The sequence below is a fragment of the Astyanax mexicanus genome, chromosome 9, assembly GCF_023375975.1.
Source record: "Astyanax mexicanus isolate ESR-SI-001 chromosome 9, AstMex3_surface, whole genome shotgun sequence".
In the NCBI taxonomy this organism is placed as follows: Eukaryota; Metazoa; Chordata; class Actinopteri; order Characiformes; family Acestrorhamphidae; genus Astyanax; species Astyanax mexicanus.
Genome location: NC_064416.1, coordinates 7,000,928 through 7,026,356, shown reverse-complemented (window position 1 = coordinate 7,026,356; position 25,429 = coordinate 7,000,928). Strand labels below are relative to the sequence as shown.

General features: G+C 36.1%; 1 protein-coding gene across 1 annotated transcript in view; it reads right to left on the bottom strand.

Moving 5' to 3' along the window:
- Positions 1–771: 771 nt before the first annotated feature.
- si (sucrase-isomaltase (alpha-glucosidase)) overlaps positions 772–25,429 on the bottom strand; it is a 132,951-nt gene continuing 108,293 nt past the window's right edge. Inside the window, exons 41-48 of the mRNA XM_049483309.1 lie at positions 18,553–18,701; positions 14,723–14,807; positions 13,583–13,639; positions 13,304–13,428; positions 11,393–11,481; positions 10,027–10,076; positions 7,666–7,833; positions 772–939 (exon numbers count right to left, since the gene is read on the bottom strand). Of these exons, the coding sequence (XP_049339266.1) occupies positions 862–939; positions 7,666–7,833; positions 10,027–10,076; positions 11,393–11,481; positions 13,304–13,428; positions 13,583–13,639; positions 14,723–14,807; positions 18,553–18,701 (801 nt within the window). The 3' untranslated portion in view covers positions 772–861. The remainder of the gene's footprint in view (positions 940–7,665; positions 7,834–10,026; positions 10,077–11,392; positions 11,482–13,303; positions 13,429–13,582; positions 13,640–14,722; positions 14,808–18,552; positions 18,702–25,429) is intronic.

Sequence of the window (25,429 nt, the reverse complement as noted above, 5' to 3'; positions counted from 1 at the left end):
CATTACTCCACCTCCTCCTTGTTGGCGCCGTAGCCTTGTTTGCATGGGGTGTCCATCAACCAGCCATCCACCACTCCATCCATCTGGACCATCGAGCGTTGCACGGCACTCATCGGTGAACAAAACAGTTTTAAAGTCAGTCTTCATATATTGTTTGGCCCACTGGAGCCGTTTCTGCTTGTGTGCAGTGGATAGAGGAGGTCGACAGGATGGCTTACGCACAGCTGCAAACCTCTGAAGGACCCTGCACCTTGTTGTTCGGGGGACGTTGGAGGCACCAGCAGCTTCAAAAACTTGTCTGCTGCTATGACAAGGCATTTTTACAGCTGCTCTTTTTACCTGACGTAATTGCCTGTTGGAAAGAGTCCTCAATTTTCCCTTGTCAGCACGCACACGTGTGTGCTCTGAATCAGCTACATACTTCTTGATTGTGCGATGATCACGATGAAGTGTCTTGGCAATGTTGATTGTAGTCATGCCTTGACCTAAACACTCCACAATTTGTTGCTTCTCAGCAGCCGACACATCCTTTTTCTTTCCCATTTTGGCTGAAAATGTAGGCTGCTTAATAATGTGGGACAGCCTTCTTAAGTAGTCTTGCCTTTAATTGGACACACCTACCAAATTAATTAGCACAGGTGTCTGCAATTGCTTTCAGTGATACAAAGAGCCCTGTCACACATCACCATCAATGAGTTTAGCTGACAAACAAAAAAAATCTTACCTTACACACCTAAACACTTTTTGCATAATAATTTGGAACACAGTGTAAATAAAATTCACACAATAAAGAAATTTGATCGTTTGTTGATTATACAGCTTCTGGCTTAAAATGCTTGTTTAATTTTTTAAAGAGTCGTATCATATTCCTGTGCTCCAGGTAATGACGAAGGGCTCGTGCAGATAGAAGGGTCCCTTGTTGTCTTCAATGATCAGCTCCTGAAACAAAACAAAGACAGAGGTTTAGTACTTAAACTTATTAATACAATACTGTTCATAAAACTAGTCTGAATTGATCTATTTGTCTGAATTTGTTATGGCATTGAGAGGATAAAACTGTAAAACTCTATATAAAATCAGAATTAATTCAAATGAGCATCACGTATATAGTCAAGGAGAGTGTATAGCTGTAAAACTTACTGTTTATAACCCATATTACACTCTATATAACATTAGAGTCAACCCAAATGAACATAAAATCAGTGGTCAGTGGGAGTGTCTACCTGTAATTAACTAACAATAGAATAAACCCAAATGAGCATCAAGTCTGCAGTAAATGAGAGTGTATATATGTAAAACCAACTGTATATAACCCATATAACACCTGAATAAACCCAATTAAACTCAAATAAACCAAAAAAGTCAGTGATCAGTGAGAGTGTCTACCTGTAATTAACTCTATATAACAATAGAATAAACCCAAATGAGCATCAAGTATGCAGTAAATGAGAGTGTATATCTTTAAAATGTATATAACCCATATTCCACTCTATATAACAGTAAAGTCAACCCAAATAAACATAAAATCAGTGGTCAGTGAGTGTGTCTACCTGTAATTAATTCTATATAACATTAGAATACTAAACCCAAATAAACATAAAGTCAGTGGTCAGTGAGAGTGTCTACCTGTAATTAATTCTATATAACATTAGATTACTAAACCCAAATAAACATAAATTCAGTGATCAGTAAGACCATCTACCTGTAATTAACTCTATATAACATTAGAATAATAAACCAAAATGAACATAAAGTATGTAGTAAATGAGAGTATATATCTGTAAAACGTATATAAATCATATAAAACTCTATATAACATTAGTCAACCAGAATAAACATAAAGTCAGAGGTTAGTGAGAGTGTCTACCTGTAATTAACTCTATGTAACATTAGATTACTAATCCCAAATAAGCATACAGTCAGTGATCATTAAGAGCGTCTACCTGTAATTAACTCTGTATAACATTAGAACAAACCAAAATATACATGAAGTCAGTGTTCACTGAGTGTCTACCTGTAATTAACTCTATATAACATTAGATTACTAAACCCAAATAAACATAAATTCAGTTGTCAGTAAGAGCATCTACCTGTAATTAACTCTATATAACATTAGAATAATAAACCAAAATGAACATAAAGTATGTAGTAAATGAGAGTGTATATCTGTAAAACATATAAATCATATAAAACTCTATATAACATTAGTCAACCCGAATAAACATAAAGTCAGAGGTTAGTGAGAGTGTCTACCTGTAATTAACTCTGTATAACATTAGAACAAACCAAAATATACATGAAGTCAGTGTTCACTGAGTGTCTACCTGTAATTAACTCTATGTAACATTAGATTACTAAACCCAAATAAACTTAAATTCAGTGATCAGTAAGAGCATCTACTTGTAATTAACTCTATATAACATTCGAATAATAAACTAAAATGAACATAAAGTATGTAGTAAATGAGAGTGTATATCTGTAAAACTTATATAAATCATATAAAACTCTATATAATATTAGTCAACCCGAATAAACATAAAGTCAGAGGTTAGTGAGAGTGTCTACCTGTAATTAACTCTGTATAACATTAGAACAAACCAAAATATACATGAAGTCAGTGTTCACTGAGTGTCTACCTGTAATTAACTCTATGTAACATTAGATTACTAAACCCAAATAAACATAAAGTCAGAGGTTAGTGAGAGTGTCTACCTGTAATTAACTCTATGTAACATTAGATTACTAAACCCAAATAAACATAAAGTCAGTGATCAGTAAGAGCGTCTACCTGTAATTAACTCTATATAACATTAGAACAAACCAAAATATACATGAAGTCAGTGTTCACTGAGTGTCTACCTGTAATTAACTCTATATAACATTAGAACAAACCAAAATATACATGACGTCAGTGTTCACTGAGTGTCTACCTGTAATTAATTCTATATAACATTAGATTACTAAACCCAAATAAACATAAATTCAGTGATTAGTAAGAGCGTCTACCTGTAATTAACTCTATATAACATTAGAATAATAAACCAAAATGAACATAAAGTATGTAGTAAATTAGAGTGTATATCTGTAAAACTTATATAAATCATATAAAACTCTATATAATATTAGTCAACCCAAATAAACATAAAGTCAGAGGTCAGTGAGAGTGTCTACCCGCAATTAACTCTATACAACATTAGAAAAACCCAGTTATCACTGAAAGTATGTATACCTGTAAAACTCTGTATTTACCTACATAGTTTAACTCTATATAACATTAAACACTGTCTAAAACTGTAGTGTTTCTAATGTGTTCCTAGTGACAGATGTCCCAGATTCCTGTATAATAGCGCTTATAACCATTTTAGTCATTTTCTCTTTACAGATGTAAATGTAAAAAAAAATTAGATTGCATAACTTTGTAAGCTTACTAAAACAAAGCTATCTGCACTATCTACAAATGGAATATCTACTGTTAATACATACTTAATAAATATGCTGAAATGCATATTAACTCAATGCTTATGCAATGTAACCTACAGTCTCTATTAAGGCTAGACAATATGGCTTTATACTAAGAAATGTATTACAATATATTTCTTTAATTTTTTGGTTAATACAATATAAATTTTACATAAAATGAATAGTAATGAAGCCACAGGAAAAAAAAAAAATGTTAAGAACGCCCACAATGGATGTCTGTACCTACAAATCTACAAAGACACACTGGAATAAACTCCATTCATTAACAGATGGTTGGAAATGATTGATTTATGAATTTAATATTACTGTATTACTATATAAATATATACTTTCCATTTTTTCCTACATTGTAAATTAATACTGAAGTCAACCAAACTATGAAAAAACACATAAGGAAACATGTAGGAATCTGGGACGGTCCTGATGAGAGCCAATTTCATCATAGCATTTCTGATGGTCTTTAACACTGCGCTTGGTGATATTTTCCTTCATTTCTTAAAGTATGATTTCTTTACTTAGTTGAGTAGTTCTTGCTTCTCATAATCTGCATTAAAACATTACTCAAATATTCACTATTCACTGTATACCTGTAACTCTACCTCTTCACTACTTTACTTTAACTCATGCTCTCAAACACTTTATTAAGAGACAAGAAATTCAAGTAAATATTAACTCTTGACGAGTTCAGCACAGCTGTTAACTGAAAGCCTGAATTCCAGGTGGATCTACCTTCATAAAACTGACTGAGAAAATCCAAATTCAGCCAAGATGTGCAAAACTGTTTAATCTAAGCAAGAGAAACTACTTTAAAGAATCTTAAATACAACAAATAAAACATATTCTGTTATTAATTAATTAATTAATATGTTTTTTTCTTAATAGTTTGGATGACTTTAATATTAAATAAAAAAAAATAATAAAGAAAAAACAATTGTGCAGCTCTAGACTCTTTTTTTACACATACCCAAAAAGGATGCAGCTCAGCTGCTCAGGGACCCTTTCAAGGCTCTGACCCTGAGGGTTTAGGTGAAAGTGAGTGTTTATGCGTAATTTCTGCAGACGCATCCATTAAAACGCGATAAGGAGGCAGAAAGCAGCTCTGGTGTGTGTTAGATAGAGTGTGTGTGTGTGTGTGTGTGTGTGTGTATAAGAGTGTGTGTGTGTGTATGAGAGTGTGTGTGTGTGTCAGTGCGAGCTGCCACCTTTTGCTCCCTTTAAGCAGCAGAGAGGCAAACACACACACAGAGACAGATGGAGCTGCCTGGCCCTTTCAAACTTAGTATGCAGTTGGGAAATGCTAAGAAAGATAAATGGCTCTGCTCGAGCTGGAACACTAGTTATTCAAATCCAGACACAGCGCCGCTCTCTGTCACTTTCTGCCTTCGATCTCTCGCCCGGCCGCTGTAAATCCCCGCCTCTAAAGCTCCCCTCACGCTGGTATTAATAGAATCTGCGTCGTTGGTCCGTTCGGATGCGACTTTGCAAGGGCAGCTTTTCAAAAGAGTCAAGGGGAAAGCAGCGGTATCATTGCCCTCCACCTTTGTCACGGATAATCCGTTTCTCCACCCTTTCGCTTGTGCTGCTGCCTTTTTCAAACGTAGCCTATAGGCTGCCGATAACAACAAGCACCACAAGAAGAAAACATCAGAGTTTTTTTTCCAAAAACACTTTGATAGGAGTTTGATATTTGGTGCTTATGTAGGAACAATAAATGATTAAATAGGGATTTTGTAGCGCGCCGGTCAATTATGCATCATGCAGCTGGATTTAGGCTGTGTCAATGCATGTTGCCATGTTGCATGGCTCGAAACACATAATAGTTGCTGTGTTTGGCTGCAACGTGAAATAAACCAATCAGTGGGCCAGTTGTCTTTCTGTTTAAGAAGCAGGTGAGCTCTGACTTTGGCGCGTTCATATCTTAACAGCTCAACTTCAGCAGAGGATACTGAGCTGTTCATTCACGCTGTGAAGATACACCAGCAGCTCATTTAAGGGAACAGTATTGTAATTTTATTCTTTATTCTGTTTATTGTTGATGCAAAAGCTGTATTTTTGAGCTGCAGCTCGTTCGTTTGTGTGTATCTTTGGGACTAAGATATGATTTAGTGCTTGACTGTTGACTGTTGTCAGGGTTTTAATCAATGTTTGTAATAATGCACGTTTTCAAATTTTAATTGATTTTCTTTTGGGTTTTAGCATTGCGCATATTGGATACAGCAACTATCAGTGGTGTACAATGGAATCTCCTTTGTCCTGTTTGGGCATCCATACTCTAATTACTTCAGGATTACATGGCAGCACCCTTGTGCACTTAAGTTTAGGCATTCTAAGAAGTGCACAACGTTAAAATCATTTACACACAGTTATAAAACACTGTTTGTGATAGTAAAATATTGTTTTATGGCACAATTTTTTAAGAGAATGACATGTAAGTGTTCGTGTAAGGTGGCAGCTGACATGCTTTGCATTTCCTTATGTTTGGCAGAAATTGCACAATAGGAGAAATTGCTTATAGTAGGACTACAGCCAATGATAGATTGATGCACTTTAATATTATCAATATAGGTCTTTAAAAGTTTCGTTCCACTAAAATCCACTTTTTCCTGTTCTTTGTGAAATACTATAGATCTGAGTTGTATATGATGCTGCTTAAGAAACTCTTCCTCAATCTCCATTGTCTGCAGTAACTAGTAAAAGAAAATCCTCAGAAATACGAGTTGATCAGAGAGATGGTAGGTGTCGACGTCAACCAGTGAGAGTTCATGGCCCCGACCACCTCAGCTTGGGACTGCCCACAGACAGGAGGAGCTCACAGCTACTATTTACACAGGCAGTTAGCATAAGCTATCTGGTGTAAGTAAATATACGTTTAAATTGGATCTCCGGTTGATTCAGCATTTTAAAGAGACCTTAAATATACACTAGGGAAGCACGGTTTGACAAGGCAGCTCAACTCGACAGAACACCAGTGAAAGCGGGCACCGTTCACGTCAGATTTTATGATATAGAGTGGACTCTGGGGCTTTAACATGGTGAAACTGCCCAAGCATCAAATCTGTCTGAGGTAAGAGTTTAGGGTAACACTTTACTTGGATGGTCCATTTTATGGCCTTGTTGATGCTCAACTGACATTCAACTAACACTGAATTGAATGTATATTAAATTTTACTTAACCCTATGTTGAATGTAAATTATTCAAAATAGAACCTAACTGTACACCTAACCCTAACCTTAACCATTAATCAACCCTAAAATCTAACCCTACATCTAACCCTAACCTTAACCCTTAATCAACCCTAAAATCTAACCCTATACGTAACCCTAACCTTAACCTTAAACTAAACATAACATCTTACCCTAAACCCAATCCTAAAATATTAAAATAAGCGTTTGGGTTAGAGTTGAATGTAGGGTTATATTCAATAGAGAATCATTTACTTTCACCTTTTAGTTAATTTTAATTTAATAGACATGTAGTTGAATGTTAGTTGAATGTCAGTTGAGCATCAAAGAGGCCATCAAATGGACCATCCAAGTAAAGTGTTACCGAGTTTAGTAGCATTAGTTTCGCTGAAATAAATGTTATCAATGCGGGGAGAGCAGCGTTGCGGCATTGGTAACATTTCTCGGCCGCAGGATTGCTTGCCTCGCTGATATTCTGACGTTACACTAAGTTTAAGGGATAACTCTATCTAGCACTCAGTGTTATATCTATTTAAATAAGGCTGTATCTCTGAAAACATTTTGTCCTTTGCGTTTTAGAGCTGTAAAATTGACTGAGGTGCAGGGTTTAGGCAGGCAGGCGGTCTCTGCTGCAGTGCTGTTAGCCAATCAGAGATGATATATTTGCATGTATGAATATGCATAAGCAAGAGCCGAAATCCTGTCTTTCTTCAGAGACCACTAATTCAGTGTACTAAAGCAGGGCTAAACAGAAACTGCATATTAGAGATCACAACTAGACATTTGATTAAAATTAATTATTTAAAAACGATGGAATAAGACCTTTAATAGAACCCTGTAGGACTCCACAGAATAGAATAACTAAACTATTTTTAAGTTTCTTATTTTGATTTTTTAAAACCAAATAATAAACCTAGTTCTCAAACCATTAATTAAACCTTTAATAAAGTTTCTGTTTTATTTTTATTATGATAGTAAAGGAAGAAAGAAACTGTTCCTCACCTCAGTGAGCTGATTGTGATTGAAGTCCAAGTCGGTCGTAGTGCCACTGTAGTTAATGGTGACTTTATTGATGGGAACAGTTCCTACACCCCAAACCTTGATCTTGCCCAGCTGAGCATGCTCAGTAGCTGCTGCGTCTCGGTTCAGAACAGAGCTGGTCAGAGTGTTCTGAAACACACAGAATAATAAACACTGTATTAAATACACTGCAAATAATCAGTACTGTCTTTATTTCACTTTACTATAAACACCTAAAGACCATGGACACTTTATGGTACCACTTTAAAATATGGCTTTTTAAAAAAATAAAATAAAATAAGAAAAAAACATTAAAAAGCACTTACAACAAAGTGAAAAGTGAACAACTAACATATCTAATAAAATAAGTCACTAAAGTCAGTTTAGTCATTTAATATGTTATTATAGTATAATTAAAACATTGGTAACACTTAACCTGGATGGTCCATTTGATGGCCTCTTTGATGATCAACTGACATTCAACTAAAATTCAACTACATGTCTATTAAATGCAAATGATTCGATTTTAGGGTTGATTAATGGTTAAGGTTAGGGTTGGGTGTAGGGTTAGATTTTAGGGTTGATTAAGGGTTAAGGTTAGGGTTGGGTGTAGGGTTAGATTTTATGGTTGATTAATGGTTAAGGTCAGGGTTAGGTATAGGGTTTGATCTTATGGTTGATTAAGGGTTAAGTTTAGGGTTAGGTGTGGGGTTAGGTTCTATTTTGAATCATTTACATTCAACATAGGGTTAAGTTAAATTTAATGGACATTCAATTCAGTGTTAGTTGAATGTCAGTTGAGCATCAACAAGACCATTAAATGGACCATCCAAGTAAAGTGTTACCAAACCATTTATTACTAGATATGTTATTTTTGACTGATAAAAAAGACAAAGTAAGATAAGCATCTAATAAGATCTAAGGTTTATAAACGAAGGTGAAATGCGGCTTACAGACCATTTTAGACCATTTTTTCCACTTCATAATAAGTGTTTCTAATAACTGTGTTGTCACACATTAACAATCCATATAGAAAGTATGGGTAAAGTATGCATTGATACTTATTTGTAATTAGTAATTAAATGTAATGTAATGATTATGGATTACAGCCAATGAAAACCCAGACATTAGTTTCTCAGAAAATTAGACTATTATATAAGACCAATTGGTTCTTTTGGCAGTGTGAGCAGTGTGCCAAGTCCTGCTGGAAAATGAAATCCACTTTGCCATAAAAGTTGTCAGCAGAGGGAAACATGAAGCATGAAATGCTGTAAGATTTTGCGGGAAAACAAAACTGCTCTGACTTTAGACTTGATAATAAAACACAGTGGATCAACACCAGCAGATGACATGTCTCTCCAAACCATCACTGATCATCAGTAAATTTTACATTTCATTTGTAAATCAAGGGAGCAGAGTCTGGAGGAAGAGTGGAGACACACAGTCCAAACTGCTTGAGGTCTAGTGTGAAGTTTCTACAATCAGTGACGGTTTGGAGAGACCTGTTATCTGGATTTCATTTTTCAGCAGGACTTGGCGCACTGCCCACACTGTCAAAAGTATCAATTGTTTTTATATAATTTTCTAATTTTCTGAGATACTGATTGTTGGGGTTTTTCATTGGCTGTAAGCCATAATCATTAGCAATACAAGAGATAAAAGCTTAAAATAGATCACTCTATTGTGTGTAACACATCTATATAATATATGAGTTTGAATCACATTTTCAAAGTTTTTCTTTTTAGATGCACCAGAAAAAGTACTGTAAATCACACAACGTGCAAACTACACATAATATTATATGTAAAAAAAAAAAACACACACTATGCCCCATCAAACACAAGTAAAGAAAATGTACAACTGTAATTACATGGTTATTACATGATTGTTAATGTGTAACTACACAGATATTAGAGACACATTATAAAGTGGGCCTCAAAAAAAACATTTAGATGCTGGCAGATGTGCTAGTGGTCCACAGATTACATCTTTCTAATTTAAAAAGTGATGTTTAAAGATAGAAAGGACACTCGCAGACTTTGTTTGACCTGGTTGTACAAGAATCTGGAGATTAATGTGGGGCATTTTTTTAGTTCTGTTAATCTTTCTGCATCTGACCTCGAATCTGCCCAGCGTTCTGGCCATGCTGGACGAGGCTGGCTGGCTCTGAAACCGTACAGCCACTCTGCGTGAAACGCTTTTGGAGCAGACGTGTTTTAGCCACAGATGTTTGGCTTTGAGAGACCCGGTCTGCTGGCTTTAATAACATGCAGAACACAAGTGTTTCTCTGAGAGACACAGAGAAAAGCTGCATTTTCAGAAAGAGCCAGTGTGTTAACATACCTTGAACACAGTGAAGGAGGCCAGGAGGAACTCTCTATTCTTAACCGTGTCTGGATGGACCCGAGGAATCAGCATCAAACAGAATTAGATGAGGGAAAAGAAACAAAGAGATTTTACATTTTTTAGGAAAATTAAAATTACGCACAATATTGTCTAATCCACTCAAACAGTAATAGGAATAGCACTTTCCAATCCTTTCCAATAACAAAAAAAAAAAACTGTTAAAAGGTTTAAATCCCTTTGTTATACATATATATTTTCTTATATATGTATAACAATACAGCAATAGATGTATACAGTACGAGTCAACCGTTTAAGCAAACCTTAAAGCGGCAGTCCGTATTATTTTGTTTCTAAACAGAAAGCAGAAGCATTTTTGAGTAGATAAGGGATAAAATATTGTGTTTAATGGTACCAGTGTGCTGGAAAGACCATTCCTGCTAAGCCTGATACAGTATATTCATTCCAAAAAAAAACTGAGGTATCGGGTCGCTTTTCAGAGAAGTTCTTCTGGCCACGTAACGCGTTTTTACGTACTTACGTCACACATACAGCCTCTAAAAGAGCATCTAGCTCAGTTTTACTGAACGCGAGCAGCTGGTGGATCAATGGAGACTTCAGAAGAGGAAACTCAGAGCTCAGCAGCTCTAACTATTCATGCATAGTAAAAAAACAAAGAAACAAAGGAGTGAAGTTTATGACTGAGCGCTCTCTCTCTTTCTCTTTTTTCTTAAGGTAGAGTCACCTGGAATTCAGGCTTTCAGTTAACAGCTGTGCTGAACTCGTCAAGAGTTAATTACTTGAATTTCTTGTCTCTTAATGGGTTTGAGTCGTAAAGTAGTGAAGAGGTAGAGTTACAGGTATACAGTGAATAGTGAACATTTGAGTAATGTTTTAATTCATATTATGGAAAGAACTACTCAAATAAGTAAGAAAAAAATGTTATGATAAAACTGGCCCTCATCAGGACCGCCCCAGAAAAGGAAAACCAAGAGTTTTCTCTGTTGTACAGGATAAGTTCATCAGCATTTTTTTGTTTTGTTTAATACTTTTAAGTTACTATATGATTTCTTATGTTTTTTTCTCGTAGTCTGGATAACTTATATAACAGTATTCATTTACAATATAAGAAAAAAAATAGAAAAAACAATTTAGAAGGTGTGTTCAAAGTTTTGACTGGTACTGTATTATATCTCATTTGTTAAAATGTTGGTGTAATAATAATAATAATAATAATAATAATAATAATAATAATAATAATAATAATAATAATAATAATAATAATAATAATAATAATAATAAAAATCTCTCTATACATCTTTAAGGGTTAAAGAGAGCAGTGTCCTGCATAAATCCATAAACTCACCGATGCTCTCGCCATCGTCCCAGAACAGAGATCCCTGCGCCACTCCATCATCACCAAGGGCGACCAGCAATCCCATAGGATTCGTCCGGCTGCAGAGGTAAAGAGAGACGAGCGTGACAAACAGAACATCAGCGCGTGAGACAGGCTATGAGCGGGAATTCACTGCCTCTCTGAGCATTCACTGCCTCTCTGAGCGTTCACACACGGGGTTATTAACCTGGTATGAGGTAAAGGGCGTTCTGTAGAACAGGTCATCTCATTAACCTTCAGACGCTGTGAAAACGGAAGCTGTGAGGTGGAAAGTGGAGATGCTTCAGCTAAAGTTTTAGTATGAAGTCTATGAAACTCTGGTTACGTCAAAGAAATAATTAAAGCTATAAATAAAATCATAATTAAGCTTTTTTCTAGCCAATTTATATTATTTCGCCTTTTTTGTCACTAACTGTGTGGGTATATATCATCGCTGTCCAATACGAAAAATACAAGTATGTCCATTCTATTGGTACATTTTTTAGATTACAACATTTAGATTATTTCAACAAACCAACTGTCCATTATACTGTGTTAAAATGTCTTGATGTATGTACAAAAAGCGAATTCCTCCAAAAGTACCTGAAATAAACTATTTTTGCATTGACTTCCACTAAAAAGCGATTTTAGATTTTATCTCTCTCCTGTAAAGTTGCGGTTTTGAAGATACTTCTCTTTCACTGGACCATCAGTGTGTAGTCTTACCCACCAGGACTACTGGTTATTCAGTTATATGTTATATACTGGTTAAACTGCCTGGCCACAGTGTTGTAGGTCATAAGAGCAAGTTACCATTATCTTTACTTCAAAGGGAGGAGTAGCTTTGTGCTAAATGAATTTCCTCATGTTTCTTTTAATATGCCCTATTTGTCCAATTTTATTTAACATATATTTCATAATAATATGGATGTATTATACCAAAATAAAATGAGTGAAAATGGTTGTTTATAGATTCTAAAATTTATATATATTTTTTCTCAAATAGCATTTTAGCACACTTAGTTATCAGCCAATGTAGAAAAGTATTATATCTTATATATATATATATATATATATATATATATATATATATATATATATATATATATATATATATATATATATATATATATATATATATATATATTTTTTTTTTTTTTTTTTGCCATTTGAGCTCTTCAGGTCACTAATCAAAAATGGTACAAAACTGGCACCATCTAGATAGATAGATATATGTTTATTAATTCTAAATTAACTAAAAACTGAAAATAAAATTAAATTAGTATTGTAAAAAAAAAAAAAAAAATATATATATATATATATATATATATATATATATATATATATATATATATATATATATATATATATATATCATATATTACTTAAACAAACAATTAATTGACAAGATTAAGAGCTTACAGCTGTTAAATAGCAATGGAAAATTGATTGATTTTTCATGTCTATTTCCAAAGCACATTGTAACACACTTTGTGTTACTATATCGTGTTGCTGCACTCTCTAAGGCAACATTTACACACTTAAATACAGCACATTTACACTTTCATCATAATAATAACTAGAAAAAGACACAGAAACACAGAGAACTCTGTAACTATTAAAAGATGAATAAGAGAGAGGTATTTTCTGTTTTCTACTTCTTCAAAAGACTCTTAGAAACTGGAGAAAACTGCTACAGGAAGAGTCACGTCTGGCTGACCCACATGGAAACAGCTAATTAGCCTTTAGCTCAGATTAGCATGATTGGACTAAGTCTCAGTTTCAGCAGTGAAGAGAAGAATTAGAGGTCTGACAGGTAATAAAGTAATTTATAAGGTGATAGAATTATAAAGAAGCTTTTGTCTGGGTCATATGCACTGTAAGATAATCTGCTGGGTTTACCTCAGCTTTGTGTTGAGCTCTGGCTTCTGCCAGGGCAGGACGTATCCTCCCCTCACGTGCAGGTTGATGTGTTCCAGAGGAGTCGGCATGTTAACAAACTGGCCTCTCACGTCCACGGCCCTGGCCTGAATGATGAAACAGGTTTAAATCAGTAAAAGCGCACTCAGAGCAGGCAGCTCCGCTACAACAGGTGGAGGCGGCTCTTTAATAATACATGACGTGGCACACGGTTGAATTAGCAGACTAAAGCACAGGCTGGAGCGATGCAGTTTAACGTACCGTGTGATAATCATACCAGCGAGTGTTCGGGAGATAAGCAGAAACCTCAGTCACTCCCTGCAGGAGAAAAACACACAACCGATTTCTCATTTCATCCATTAGAGGAACAGGATTGAAGTTAAACCAGGTGAAGGTTAAACCAGTTCAATGTGCGTCTATAGCTGTAACTTACATTTTCCTAAAGATGTGTGTGATTACAGTATGTCGAATTATAAATTGTAAATTTAGTTTTTTTTTTGTTTTTTTTTTTCTGTAAAGCTGTATAGATTTTTCATTGTGGTAACAGTAGCAATAATAATAATAATAATAATAATAATAATAATAATAATAATAATAATAATAATAATAATAATAATAATAATAAAATGAAAGTATAAAATACTTGACCTAATAATTTCACTATTCATAAGTTATTCATATTTTTTTTAAAATATAAATTTTACATTGGATTGAATATGTTGTATGACGGCTTGTCCCTATTATTAATAACCCCATTACTAAATACAGATAAGTATTTAGAATTAATGTAATTTACGTTATATCATGTAATTGGTATCAAATGATTTTACTTTGGTATTTTATAGGTTTGTGTTTGTGTATAAACACATATAAAACATTGATTAAAGAAAACGAAACCCAAGATTACAGTTATTTTACATGTTAGTTGTATTAGAACTTTGTTCTGGATATTGTGTAGCTTTTATTTATTTATTTATTTATTTATTTACTTACTTATTTATTTATTTATCTATTCTTTTAGTTAGGTATTTAGTATATCTGTTAGTTAGTTATTCTATTAGTTATTCTAATTTCCTGACAATTAATTGATTCCTGCTGTTAATATCCTGCAGATAAATAAAACACATTTTATTAAAAATTACGTTTTTGGAACTTTTAAGAGTACTATTAAGAATAGCATGAATACACAGATATATGTGTAGTACAGTAAATTAAATTGTTAGATATAATTTATAGATATAATGTACACTTAATTCATGCACAATTAGAATTAATCATATTAACACTTCTTTCATTGCAACCGTTCAATTTAAACTGACAGCAATAAGTGGTGTGTGTGTGTGTGTGTGTGTGTGTGTGTGTGTGTGTGTGTGTGTGTGTGTGTGTGTGTGAGAGTCTTACCACATCCAGTGCTGGGGAGATGAGCAGGGCCGGACCCCAGAGGAACTGCCTGTGGATATCCCACGTCTTTTTGTCATCCACAAACCTAAAATATAAAGCAAAGCCTTGAGAACAGCTGTCAATCAGAGACGCAGCCGCCTGAAGCAATATCCTCTTATCTCCGCGCTGTAGAGTGAGGGCAACGGGAGGATATGAGGGAGTGTCTCTGTGTGAGTGTGTGTATATATTTATATATATATATATATATATATATATATATATATATATATATATATATATATATATATATATATATATATTTATATATATATATATATATATATATATATATATATATATATATATATATTTATTTATATATTTATTTGGGGTTTCCATGCTTTTCTGTAAGATTGCAACACAGAGTCTTGTGTCAAGTTGTGGCAGAAACAGGATAACCAGCTCAGGGAAGACCCCAACCCCCCCCTGTATAACCCTAATTCCACTTATAATGTCTTATAATGTCCCCAGCAAACTTATAGCGACATGAACACTTTTTATTTGCAAATTTTACAGATTTCTTTAACATCTGTTTTTTTGTCATACTTCCATTTTTCTGATTATCAAACAAACTTTAATATCAGACGAAAATAACCTGATTAAATATAAAAAAGCCCTTTTTAAATTATAATTTTATTTAATAAAGGAAAAAAAATATCCACATCAATCTAACCCTGTGTAAAAAGGCGTTTCTTCCTAAATCTAATAACTTGGTTGTGCCACTCTAGGCGGCAACAACTGCAATCAAGCTTTACTAATAACTGGCAACCAGTCTTTTACATCTCTGTGGAGGTATTTTGTTCCACTCTTCTTTACAGAATTGTTTTAATTTAGACACACTTTGACCAGCACACTCCAAAAACCTTCATTTAGTTTTTTAAGCCATTCAGACATAGACTTTTTGTTTGTGTGTTTTGGGTCATTGTCCTGCTGCAGAACCCAAGTACACCTGAGCTTGAGCTCACAAACAGATGGTTGTATATATTCCTTCAGGATTGTCTGATAAACAGTAGAATTCCTGCTTCCATCTATTACAGCAAGTTGTCCAGCAGCCCCAGACCATCAGACACACACACACACACTACCACCATGTTTTACATTCAGTATGATGTTCTTTTTCTGAAAAAAGAAGTTAAAATGTTAGTTTTGATCCAGATGTAATGAAAGGCATAAAATGTGTTGTTTTTGAGATCTTTTTTATCTGCTTCATGTTGTCAGAAAGGTTCTATTTAAGTGATTTATTGATGGTTCTACAGGTCTGGCAGTAATCAGGCCTGATTGTGGTTAGTAGTAAAATTGAACTCAGCTTTCCAAAAAGTGTGATTAATCACCCTTTTACAAAGGTCCGGATTAGTTTGGATACTTTTTTCTTTAAGAAATTAAAATCATCATTTAAAAAGTGTGTGTTTTTTTTTTATGTTTACTCAGGTTATATTTGTCTGATAATAATGTTTGTTTGATAATTGGAAAAATGTAAGTATGAAAAAAGGAGAGAGAATTGTCAGAGAATAATAAAATAACCAAGTATATTTAAAAATATATTTCTGATATATATTGTTTTCTCTTTTGAATTTGCAACATACACTTTTTTCCTTTCGATTAATAAAATTTTGATTGCAGATTTTATTATTATTTTTATTAAAATTTACTCCATGTGTCCTATGACATTCTAATATACTCCATGGCAGTCTCTTATATTATATAGTATATTAAAGTCAAGTTAAGTAAAAATACTTAATGTTTGGGTCATTTCAACCAAATTATGGTTTTAGGTAAGAGGTTTTTTTTAATATATGAGAAAAAGTGTTTCAGGTTGATCAAAAACTTATCTTTTCTATAGGGGGTTGTGCACTTTTATCACTTCTGAATATAAAAGGTAGTGTCTTTTGATCTAAGCCCCCCATGACCTGCTGCTTCACTCAGGTTTCAGGACTTCAGCATCATTTCACATCCAGAAATGTTGACTTTGAAACTTCTCTCCTGACGAAGGCGTTCTGGTGCCAGAACTCACTGTAAATACTGCTGTGCTGGTGTGTGTTCTGCTGTGTGTGTGAGAGTTACACAACTTTTACTTTGACTCCAACAAGCAAAAGGTCTGTTGGCCTTAAGAATGCTAAATATTCATGTTTTTTTTTTTTTTATATTGAGCTGAATAATAATAATAATAATAATAATCAGTGTAAGTTTGTGTGTGTGTGTGTGTGTGTGTGTGTGTGAGTGTGTGTTCAGGATGTGAAATTAAATTACAGAGCATCCAGTCCAGCCAGGCAGGGAACTGGAAGGTTACAGGGAGGACGAGTGAACGAAAGCTTAAGGAAACAGTTGGGAAATATGAGGAAAGTCAGACAGAGGATCTTGCTCTAATTCTGCTGACTCAATCAGTCTAAAAAAATCATGTTAAAAAATGGGCACTCTACAGGCTCTGAGTGGTCCAGCAGTCTAAAGCACTGCCACTATGATCGGGAGATCACTGGTTCGAATCCCAGTCATGCAGCTTGCCCTAAGAGAGCACAATTGGTCTTGCTCTCTCTGGGTGGGTAGAGTAGATGGTGCTCTTTTCTCTTTCCCCTCATCACTCCTAAGGTGATGTGGATCAGCACAAGGCTGCGTCTGTGAGCTGATGTATCGGAACTGAGACGCTGCACTTTCCTCCAAGCGTTAGCGCTGTGATGCTACTCGGTAATGCTGCATTAGCAGCAGTTCAAAAAGAGGCGGAGTCTGACTTCACATGTATCGGAGGAGGCATGTGCTAGTCTTCACCTTCATGGTGTGTTGGGGCATCACCAGTGATAGGGTGTTGGTTAATGTAAATTGGTGGGGAAATGGGGATCAAAAATGGGCACTCTAAAAAGTGTTTTAAATCAAATATAAACAGTTGTAATTCTGATCTTTAAACAAATTAAAGCGAGAGTCTGTAAGTTCTAGAGATTTGGGGATTTAGAGACCTCTCTGGTGAGAAGCATTTCAAAAAAAAAAAAATTATCGTTAAAAAGTTACTTTATTTCAGTAATTCAGTTAAAAATGTGAAACTCATATATTATATCGATATATATTACACACAGAGTGATCTATTTTAAGTGTTTATTTTTTGTTTTATTGTTGATGATTTTGGCTTACAGCCAATGAAAACCCCAAAAATCTGAAAATTTGAATATTATATAAGACCAATTGGTACTTTGGGCACCTAAATGAAGCATTAAGATGCTCTTATCTGGGGTTCTGTTAACTTAAACTCTTGCTCTTTGTCTCTTCCTTTCCTGATGCAGTCCTGATGAGTGCCAGTTCCATCATAATGTTTTTGATGGTCTTTGCGGCTATGCTTAAGGATCCTTTGATTTTTTTTAAATGTTTCAGATTGGCTGACCTTCATTTCTTCAAGTTTTGTATTGTCTTTACTTAGTTAAGTATTACTTTCCATAATATGGATTAAAACATTACTCAAATAGGGATATTTAAATATGGTATAAGAATGTGCTGTGTAATGCTTTTAATTGGAATGAAACAATTACCAAATAACAATTCTCTTACTTTTACTGTGCGAATTTCTTTCAATAACTATTGTTAACCTTCTTTGTTCAATTAAATAAATATTATCTATATTCATTCTTCAATGTAAAACATTATGCACTTGATGGGTACAGTTCAGGGGGCACTTGGCATCCTCCAAACGCTCTTCACAATCCTACACACCCTTCCCAAAGTTGTACATTGGACATTAAGTATTCCTGCAAGCCTGCAGAAAATGAGCATTAGCATTAGCATTAGCGTTAGAGCTAAAAAAATTGACTTACTCATGCAGCAGTGGTCTGATCACAGTGCTTCCCTCGGTGTGAGCCTCGTACATCAGCGTGTACAGGTAGGGCAGGAGCGTGTAGCGGATATTCAGCACGTCTCTGGACGCGTTGGCGAACGCTGGACCCCAGGCCGCTGGGTCCTGCCTCTGTTATACATCACAAAGCACACAGTCCAAAGCTTAGCCATATAAGCCTTTTAATAAAGAGGATTACCTGACACTGTAACAACATAATACTCATATTGTGTCATTAAATAGAGAAATATCTGGTGTGGGGAAGCGATTTTTAGCCGTTTTTCAGGATCCAGCTGCATTTTTTTGTATTTCTGGATGAGTGATATTCCCATTAAAGTGGGACAGTCAACTCTTTGCCAAGAACATGCGCATTTATAAAGCCACATGAGTAAACGCTGCTGGCCACAGAACAAATGCTCATATTTTCAGCAATCCCAGACTGGACAGCTGTGGCCTTGTGTGTGTGTGAGAGAGAGAGAAAGTGAGAGAGAGAGAGAGAAAGAGAGTGAGAGAGAGAGAGAGACAGAGATCGTATTTACTTTTTTAACGTAATTTTTACTGACAATTTGCATGAACTACAAGGTTTCGAAATTATTCCTTAATTGTACATAAAATTTTTAAATATTGTTCTTGCTTCTCTCAGTCCTGTCACTTTCTGCTTGCCTACTACGGACTCTAATGCTCCTGAAACAAACTCCATTTCCCATGATACACCTGAACTCAGCTCTCTGTACATATCGGATCACGTTACCCATCTGCGTTCCGGTTCACCCTCTTACTGATTACACACACCTGGACTCAGCACTATATATAGCACTCACTTTCACGCAGTACTTTCCCGGTATTGAACATATTTTATATAGCTCTTTTGACTCAAGTTTCTTTTGTGTTTTGACTCTTTTGTTATCAAGCTTTTTTGCCTTTTTGACTACTCTTAAGCTAAGCCTTTTTGTTAGCTTTTTTGGTTCTGACCTGTTTTTGTATATTGATCTCCCACTCTGCATTTCCCTATTACTCTGTTTTGGATTACCTGTGTATGACCTTATTGTCTGCACACTCTGGTCTGTTGTTTATGCTGTTTATGCTGCCATTTTGCCTTCCCCTGACTATTTGGATCTGCCTTATCCCTTACTTAGTAAACTATATATTTTGTATCACCACTTGTCTTTCCATAGTTTGACTCCTGTGACAGCTTCGCACATTTTTTACATAGTCAGGTGAATAAAATAGATTTGAATTCAGTCTTCTTTTTAATTAATTTAAGTAAAATATAGATGTGAAATATATTAAATAAAGAAAGAAAATGCTCTACAGTAAACAGAGTTAGCACCTTAAAAAATGTTGCTTGCTCTTCCAGCCTACAACACAGGGACCAAGCAGTTAATCATACTTAATGATAATAAATGATCTAAGGTAGACTTAATCTCTGTTTGAATGAATATGTGGCCACAAATGTTCTCCTAACTAAAAACAGTTGAGTAACGGATGGAAATATCCAATGTTATTTAAAAGAGAGAGAGAGAGAGTGAGAGAGAGAGAGAGAGAGTAAGTGAATTTGTTGCAATATCTTATTTACTTTTTGTCAACATAATTGTTACTAGAAATTTGAGATAGCTAGACCTAAGAGGCTTCAATATTATTTTTAGATTTTACATAAAAGGTTATTTTAAATAATGTTCTTAAATAAAAAAAGCTAAATAAATGCTATAGCACCTCAGAAAATATTGCTTGCTCTTACAGCCTACAACCTAGCAAGCAGTCAGGCATAATAAATGATCACCTGGGGGACACTTAGATCAGTGGCAACAAGCTAAATCTCTGTTTTACTAAAAAAAATAGTTGAGTAATGGTAGGAAATATCCAATTTTAAGTAAAACAGACTTTTTTTCATTTGAGTTCAAACAAATTGGGTTCACAGTGCAGTTAAAGGCAAAAAGACAGATAGAAAATGAGTAACAGAGAGAGAGAGAGAGAGAAAGAGCGAGAGTATGGGCAGATTAGTAATTGCCTGCCAGACAGTGATGCTGTACTCATCTGGCCTGTGGTTGGTCCCTGTGTATCTGTTAGTGTTCACACTGCTCTGTGCTAATGGAGGAGGGTGTTAGCTGATACTCTCCCGCTCTAAAGCTCAGGGACGAAGCTGAGGAAAGCCCGATAACAGCTTCCTGACTAACGCATGCTAACAGGCTAACAGCTGCTAACACTTTAACGTATTCCAGATACTGTCAGCGACACGCAGGGGATTTATTTTTGGTCACTGAGGTGTTGGGCAGGACTGTGGAACTTATACTTTTTTTACACTTTTTATTCTTTTCACAGCTTTTTTCTTTTCTTTTGGCATGTTAGCCCTTATACAGTATATTAGGCTCAGGTTCTGGGAATGAACATAATGACTTAAAAGTACAGTAATACTAATATTAAATCAACTTTATGATTTAAAAGTAAAGTGATATGTTGAAAGTTTATATTATTCTGTAAGAGTTTATAATGTCTTTTATGTGGATGTCTTCTACAAATGGGGCCCTGTCTTACACCCTGATGCTCATTGCTATCTTACTATCTGTATTCATGCATTGCGGCTACATCATTTAAATAGAATCTGATGAATTTCTGTGCCATTTTCTTCCAATGGAAAACCATTGCAATAGATTCACCACTGACTGAATACAACCTAGACAGATGTCAAGAGTCAGACATTCATTGCTATCTTGGCAGTGAATTGTTAACACAGGCGCATACACAACACATGTACATCCTTGCTTGTTACGCAGACGCTGGACACGCAGCAGTGCACAAACCCATAGCGCATGCCTGTTGGTTTGCAGCTATGCAAACCTTACATCATCAATAAACAGAATGAATAAGTGTGAACGAGCAGGTCAGTTTCCTCTGCTGAGAAGAGTTGGACAATTACAGGTAGCTGCGCCATTGAATTAGCAATCTACGAAAGTGAGAGTGCATCTGGCTTTTAATAGGAATGACAAATGTTACGCCCCAAAACACACTCATGATTTATTAAGAGAGTTAGTACATGGCTTTTGCACATTTCGAGCCGTGGAAATCATACTTTTCCCGTATTTTTACGATAGCAAAGACACACTGACACAAACTCAAAAATCAAGCTGTGGCCTATGGAGTATTTAGCACAGGATAGGGTTTCCACTATTGCTAGACGCCAACAAACACTCTACACTCTTCAATTAGTACATGCCTTTTGCACATTTAAAGCTGCGTATATCATACTTTTCCTGTCGTTACGATAACAAAGACACACTGACATGCAATAAATCAAGCTGTGCAGTGTGCAGTTGTTGGCTCGACACTAGATCTATATATGGATATATGAAATAGCAATGTAAATAATCTAAAACACTTGGGTAAACTGAACTGATTTCTATTCTGATAGCTCTGGGGACAAAGGATCTCCTCAGTCTTTCTTCTGAGCAACTATGTGTGACTGATGGATACAATGATGTGCACAATGGATGGCTATCATGCTATACTATATGTTGCTATGCTAGGTTTATTCCACTACATGGAGCCTTAAAGATGCTGTGTGAATCCCTACAGACTTGCTGCACACTTCACAACTGTACAACCAACACACATCCTGGTTTAATAGATCTTTGGCCCAAATGTGGATGAGGCACCTGGGCTAATGCATCATAATGCATCCAGGTTCAAGTCAAAAGCAGCTAGAAAAACACCTCTCTTTCTCTCTCTCTTTCTCACTGTATCTCATAAAAAAGCCAATATCCCACTTTAAAAGTTCACACATTATTTACCCGACTTCATCCCTTCCAACCTCAAGCACTCACAACTCGCGAGTCAAAGCTTCCCACACCTGCCTCCGATCGCTCGCCTCGCCAAGCATACGGAGCGTCTCAGCACGCTCCAACCCAATCCGCGCATTTAGCAGTGCTTGGACACGGTTCCTGGCAGCTTTTGAAAACCTCCTTTGTTGCACAAGTTATTTATTACGTTCTGGGCGATCCATATCTCCGCCGATCTATTGGCCTCCGCGGCTCCAAGTTTCTCCGGCGCTTCTACCCAGAGAGAACAGATTTTACGGCAGCATAATGGGTCTCATATTTCCACATTACGGCGGCTGAGCGGAGGAGACCTTCCCCCTGTTGAGGGCTAACCGGTTTTCTCAAACAAAAGGCTGAATTATTCCAAATGTACTGGGTCTCTGACTCCATTAGCGCTGAACTTAATGTGATGGAAGGACACCCACGAGCCTGCAGCAGCCTTCCGAAGGCGCCTCATTTTCGCCGGCAACAGCGGGAGAAAAACAGGCCTGTCTGAAGCTGCAGCATCTCTCTCCCGGGCACCGCGTATCGATGGGCAAATTTACACCAGCAAATGACTCTGCTAGACATTAGGAGGCAACAGGGCGATCTCTCTCTCCTCCTCCTCGCTCTCTCTCTCGCTTCCAATCTGTCTTCTCCAAACTCAACTGACTATTCGCTCTTTCCCCGTCTTTCCCTCAGCCTCCGCTATTAGTTATTGCTCTCAGGGAGTAACGATGCTAAGTATTTTCTCCACAGCTCTACACAGACAATTAGCCAACCCACAGCGCGTTTGGAGGAAAGCGCAGTGACTCGGTTCTGATACATCAGCTCACAGACGCAGCCTTGTGCAGCTCCACATCACCCTAGGAGTGATGAGAGGAAAGAGGAGAGAGCGCCATCTACTGTACCCACCCACAGAGAGCAAGGCCTATTGTACTCTTTCAGGGCTCTGGTAGCAGATGGCAAGCTACATAAACAGGACTCAAACCGGTGATCTCCTGATCATAGCGGCAGCGATCATAGAGATCTAGAAAGAGAGCTGCATTTCTAGAGATCTAGAGCTCTAGAAATGCAGCTGGCTGGCCATGGCAGAATTCCTGATCTTTGTCTTCAAGGCAAGCTTTTTTAAACAGTAGCAGTATGTGGATTAGCATTGTACTATTGGAATAGTGAACCGAAGTGTGCATTCAGAAATAGTAGGACGCCACACCTGTCTCTCCTACACTCAGCTCTACTTGAATTATTCAGTCTCTGGACTACGATAACAAGAACGCACCACATAATGAAGTCACTCCCTCTCGTGATCATATGTTACTGCACACAGCACCTCCAGAAAGTAAATCTTATTGAATATTGAATTCACCTGTTCACACACATACAAATTCACCTTCACTACACACACACTGAGTATTATTATTAGTTTACCACTTCACAATGCGTTTATCTCTTTCCTGGTTTACTCTCTCGTTTACAACTTTCCTTTTTTTGTCTCTTTGTTTATTGTATGTCTGCTCTCTCTTGCTGCTGTTTACTGGTGTTGACCGTTTTCTTGTTGCTTGTTTTGACTACTCTTTGCATTGACACTTCTTTTAATGTAGTCTTATCTTATTGTTATCTGCACAAGTCTGAGTTCTGTACAATTGGATCTTGACAATGGGCCTCTGGCTACTCTTAAATAGTGATTCTTGATTCTTAAATACTGCAAAAATCTTAATACATAATACTTAACTTTTAGTAAATAGCATTGTTAAAAAAAAATAAAAAAATAAAAAAATTGCATGTCCAAAATTTGTAGCATCCCACACATTTTCAATCAGGTATAGCACTGGTCATTGGATAGGGTCTCTGGTCTCTGGTCAGTACCTGACTCTGACCTTGACCCTCCTTTTTAAATACTACATTATTTTGCAAACTTTTCAGCTTGTGTAAACTTTAAATGATTAGAGTAAATATTAAGAAATCCTATTTTTAATTTATAGAGAACAATTTTAGCGATCTGTTGCGTATAGGTCAATTACGCATTGCTCAGCTGGATTTAGGGTGTGTCGGTGTGTTTTTGGTATCTTGAGAGCGCAAAAAGTAAGCGCTGTGTGGCTTAAAATGTGCAAAAAGCATGAAATAATTATTTTAATTAATCATGGATGTGTTTTTGGCGTAAGGTGTAAACAGTAAAATCAGTAAAATCAGTGCGTCACTTGTTATTCCCTTTAAGAGACATGTGCGCTCTGACTTGGCTAAGATAGGATTGTGTGGCGCACCTGTACTGTATTTCCTACCACCAATATCATAGCAAACATGCTAGAAATTTACCTGAACACACCTTACTTTCAGAGCACCCCATCAGTGTAGATTTATTCCTAAAACTCAATTTAATAATACACTATTTTAATGGCACGGGTGCAAGATGTGAAAATAGACTGATTACAGGGTAATAGATGGTAAGATAGCAAAGAGCATTGTGACTTTTTTTTTTTAATGTCTAATCTTCTCCTCTCTTTCTCCCTCTACTTTCACATCATCTTGAGCACTATCCAGGTCTGTCTAAATGACCTTGTCCATTTTCCTGGCTGCTTCAGATCCGCAAATGGCCTGCTAGCATAGCCGCATTAAAGCTAATGATATGTTGGAGGGTAATTACAGCAGAGAGCAGGGGTGCAGAGATAAACAGGGTGGGAGAGCACACTGTGTTATTGGGCTGTCATTGAGAGTGTGTGTACAGGTGTGTATGTGTATAGTGTGTGTGTGTGTGTGTATATATTAGGGAAGGGGAGGTGTGGTTCGGGCCAAGGCCAGATGGAACAAGATGAATGAGTCAGCAAAACACGAGACTAAAAGTGCCTCCTTTATTTTTTTGTCAACAGATATACTGCTCCATTCCAATAGTACAATGCTAATCCACATACTGCTACTGTTTAAAAAAGCTTGCCTTGAAGACAAAGATCAGAAATTCTGCCATGGCCAGCCAGCTGCATTTCTAGAGCTCTAGATCTCTAGATATGCAGCTCTCTTTCTAGATCTCTATGATCGCTGCCGCTATGATCAGGAGATCACCGGTTTGAATCCTGT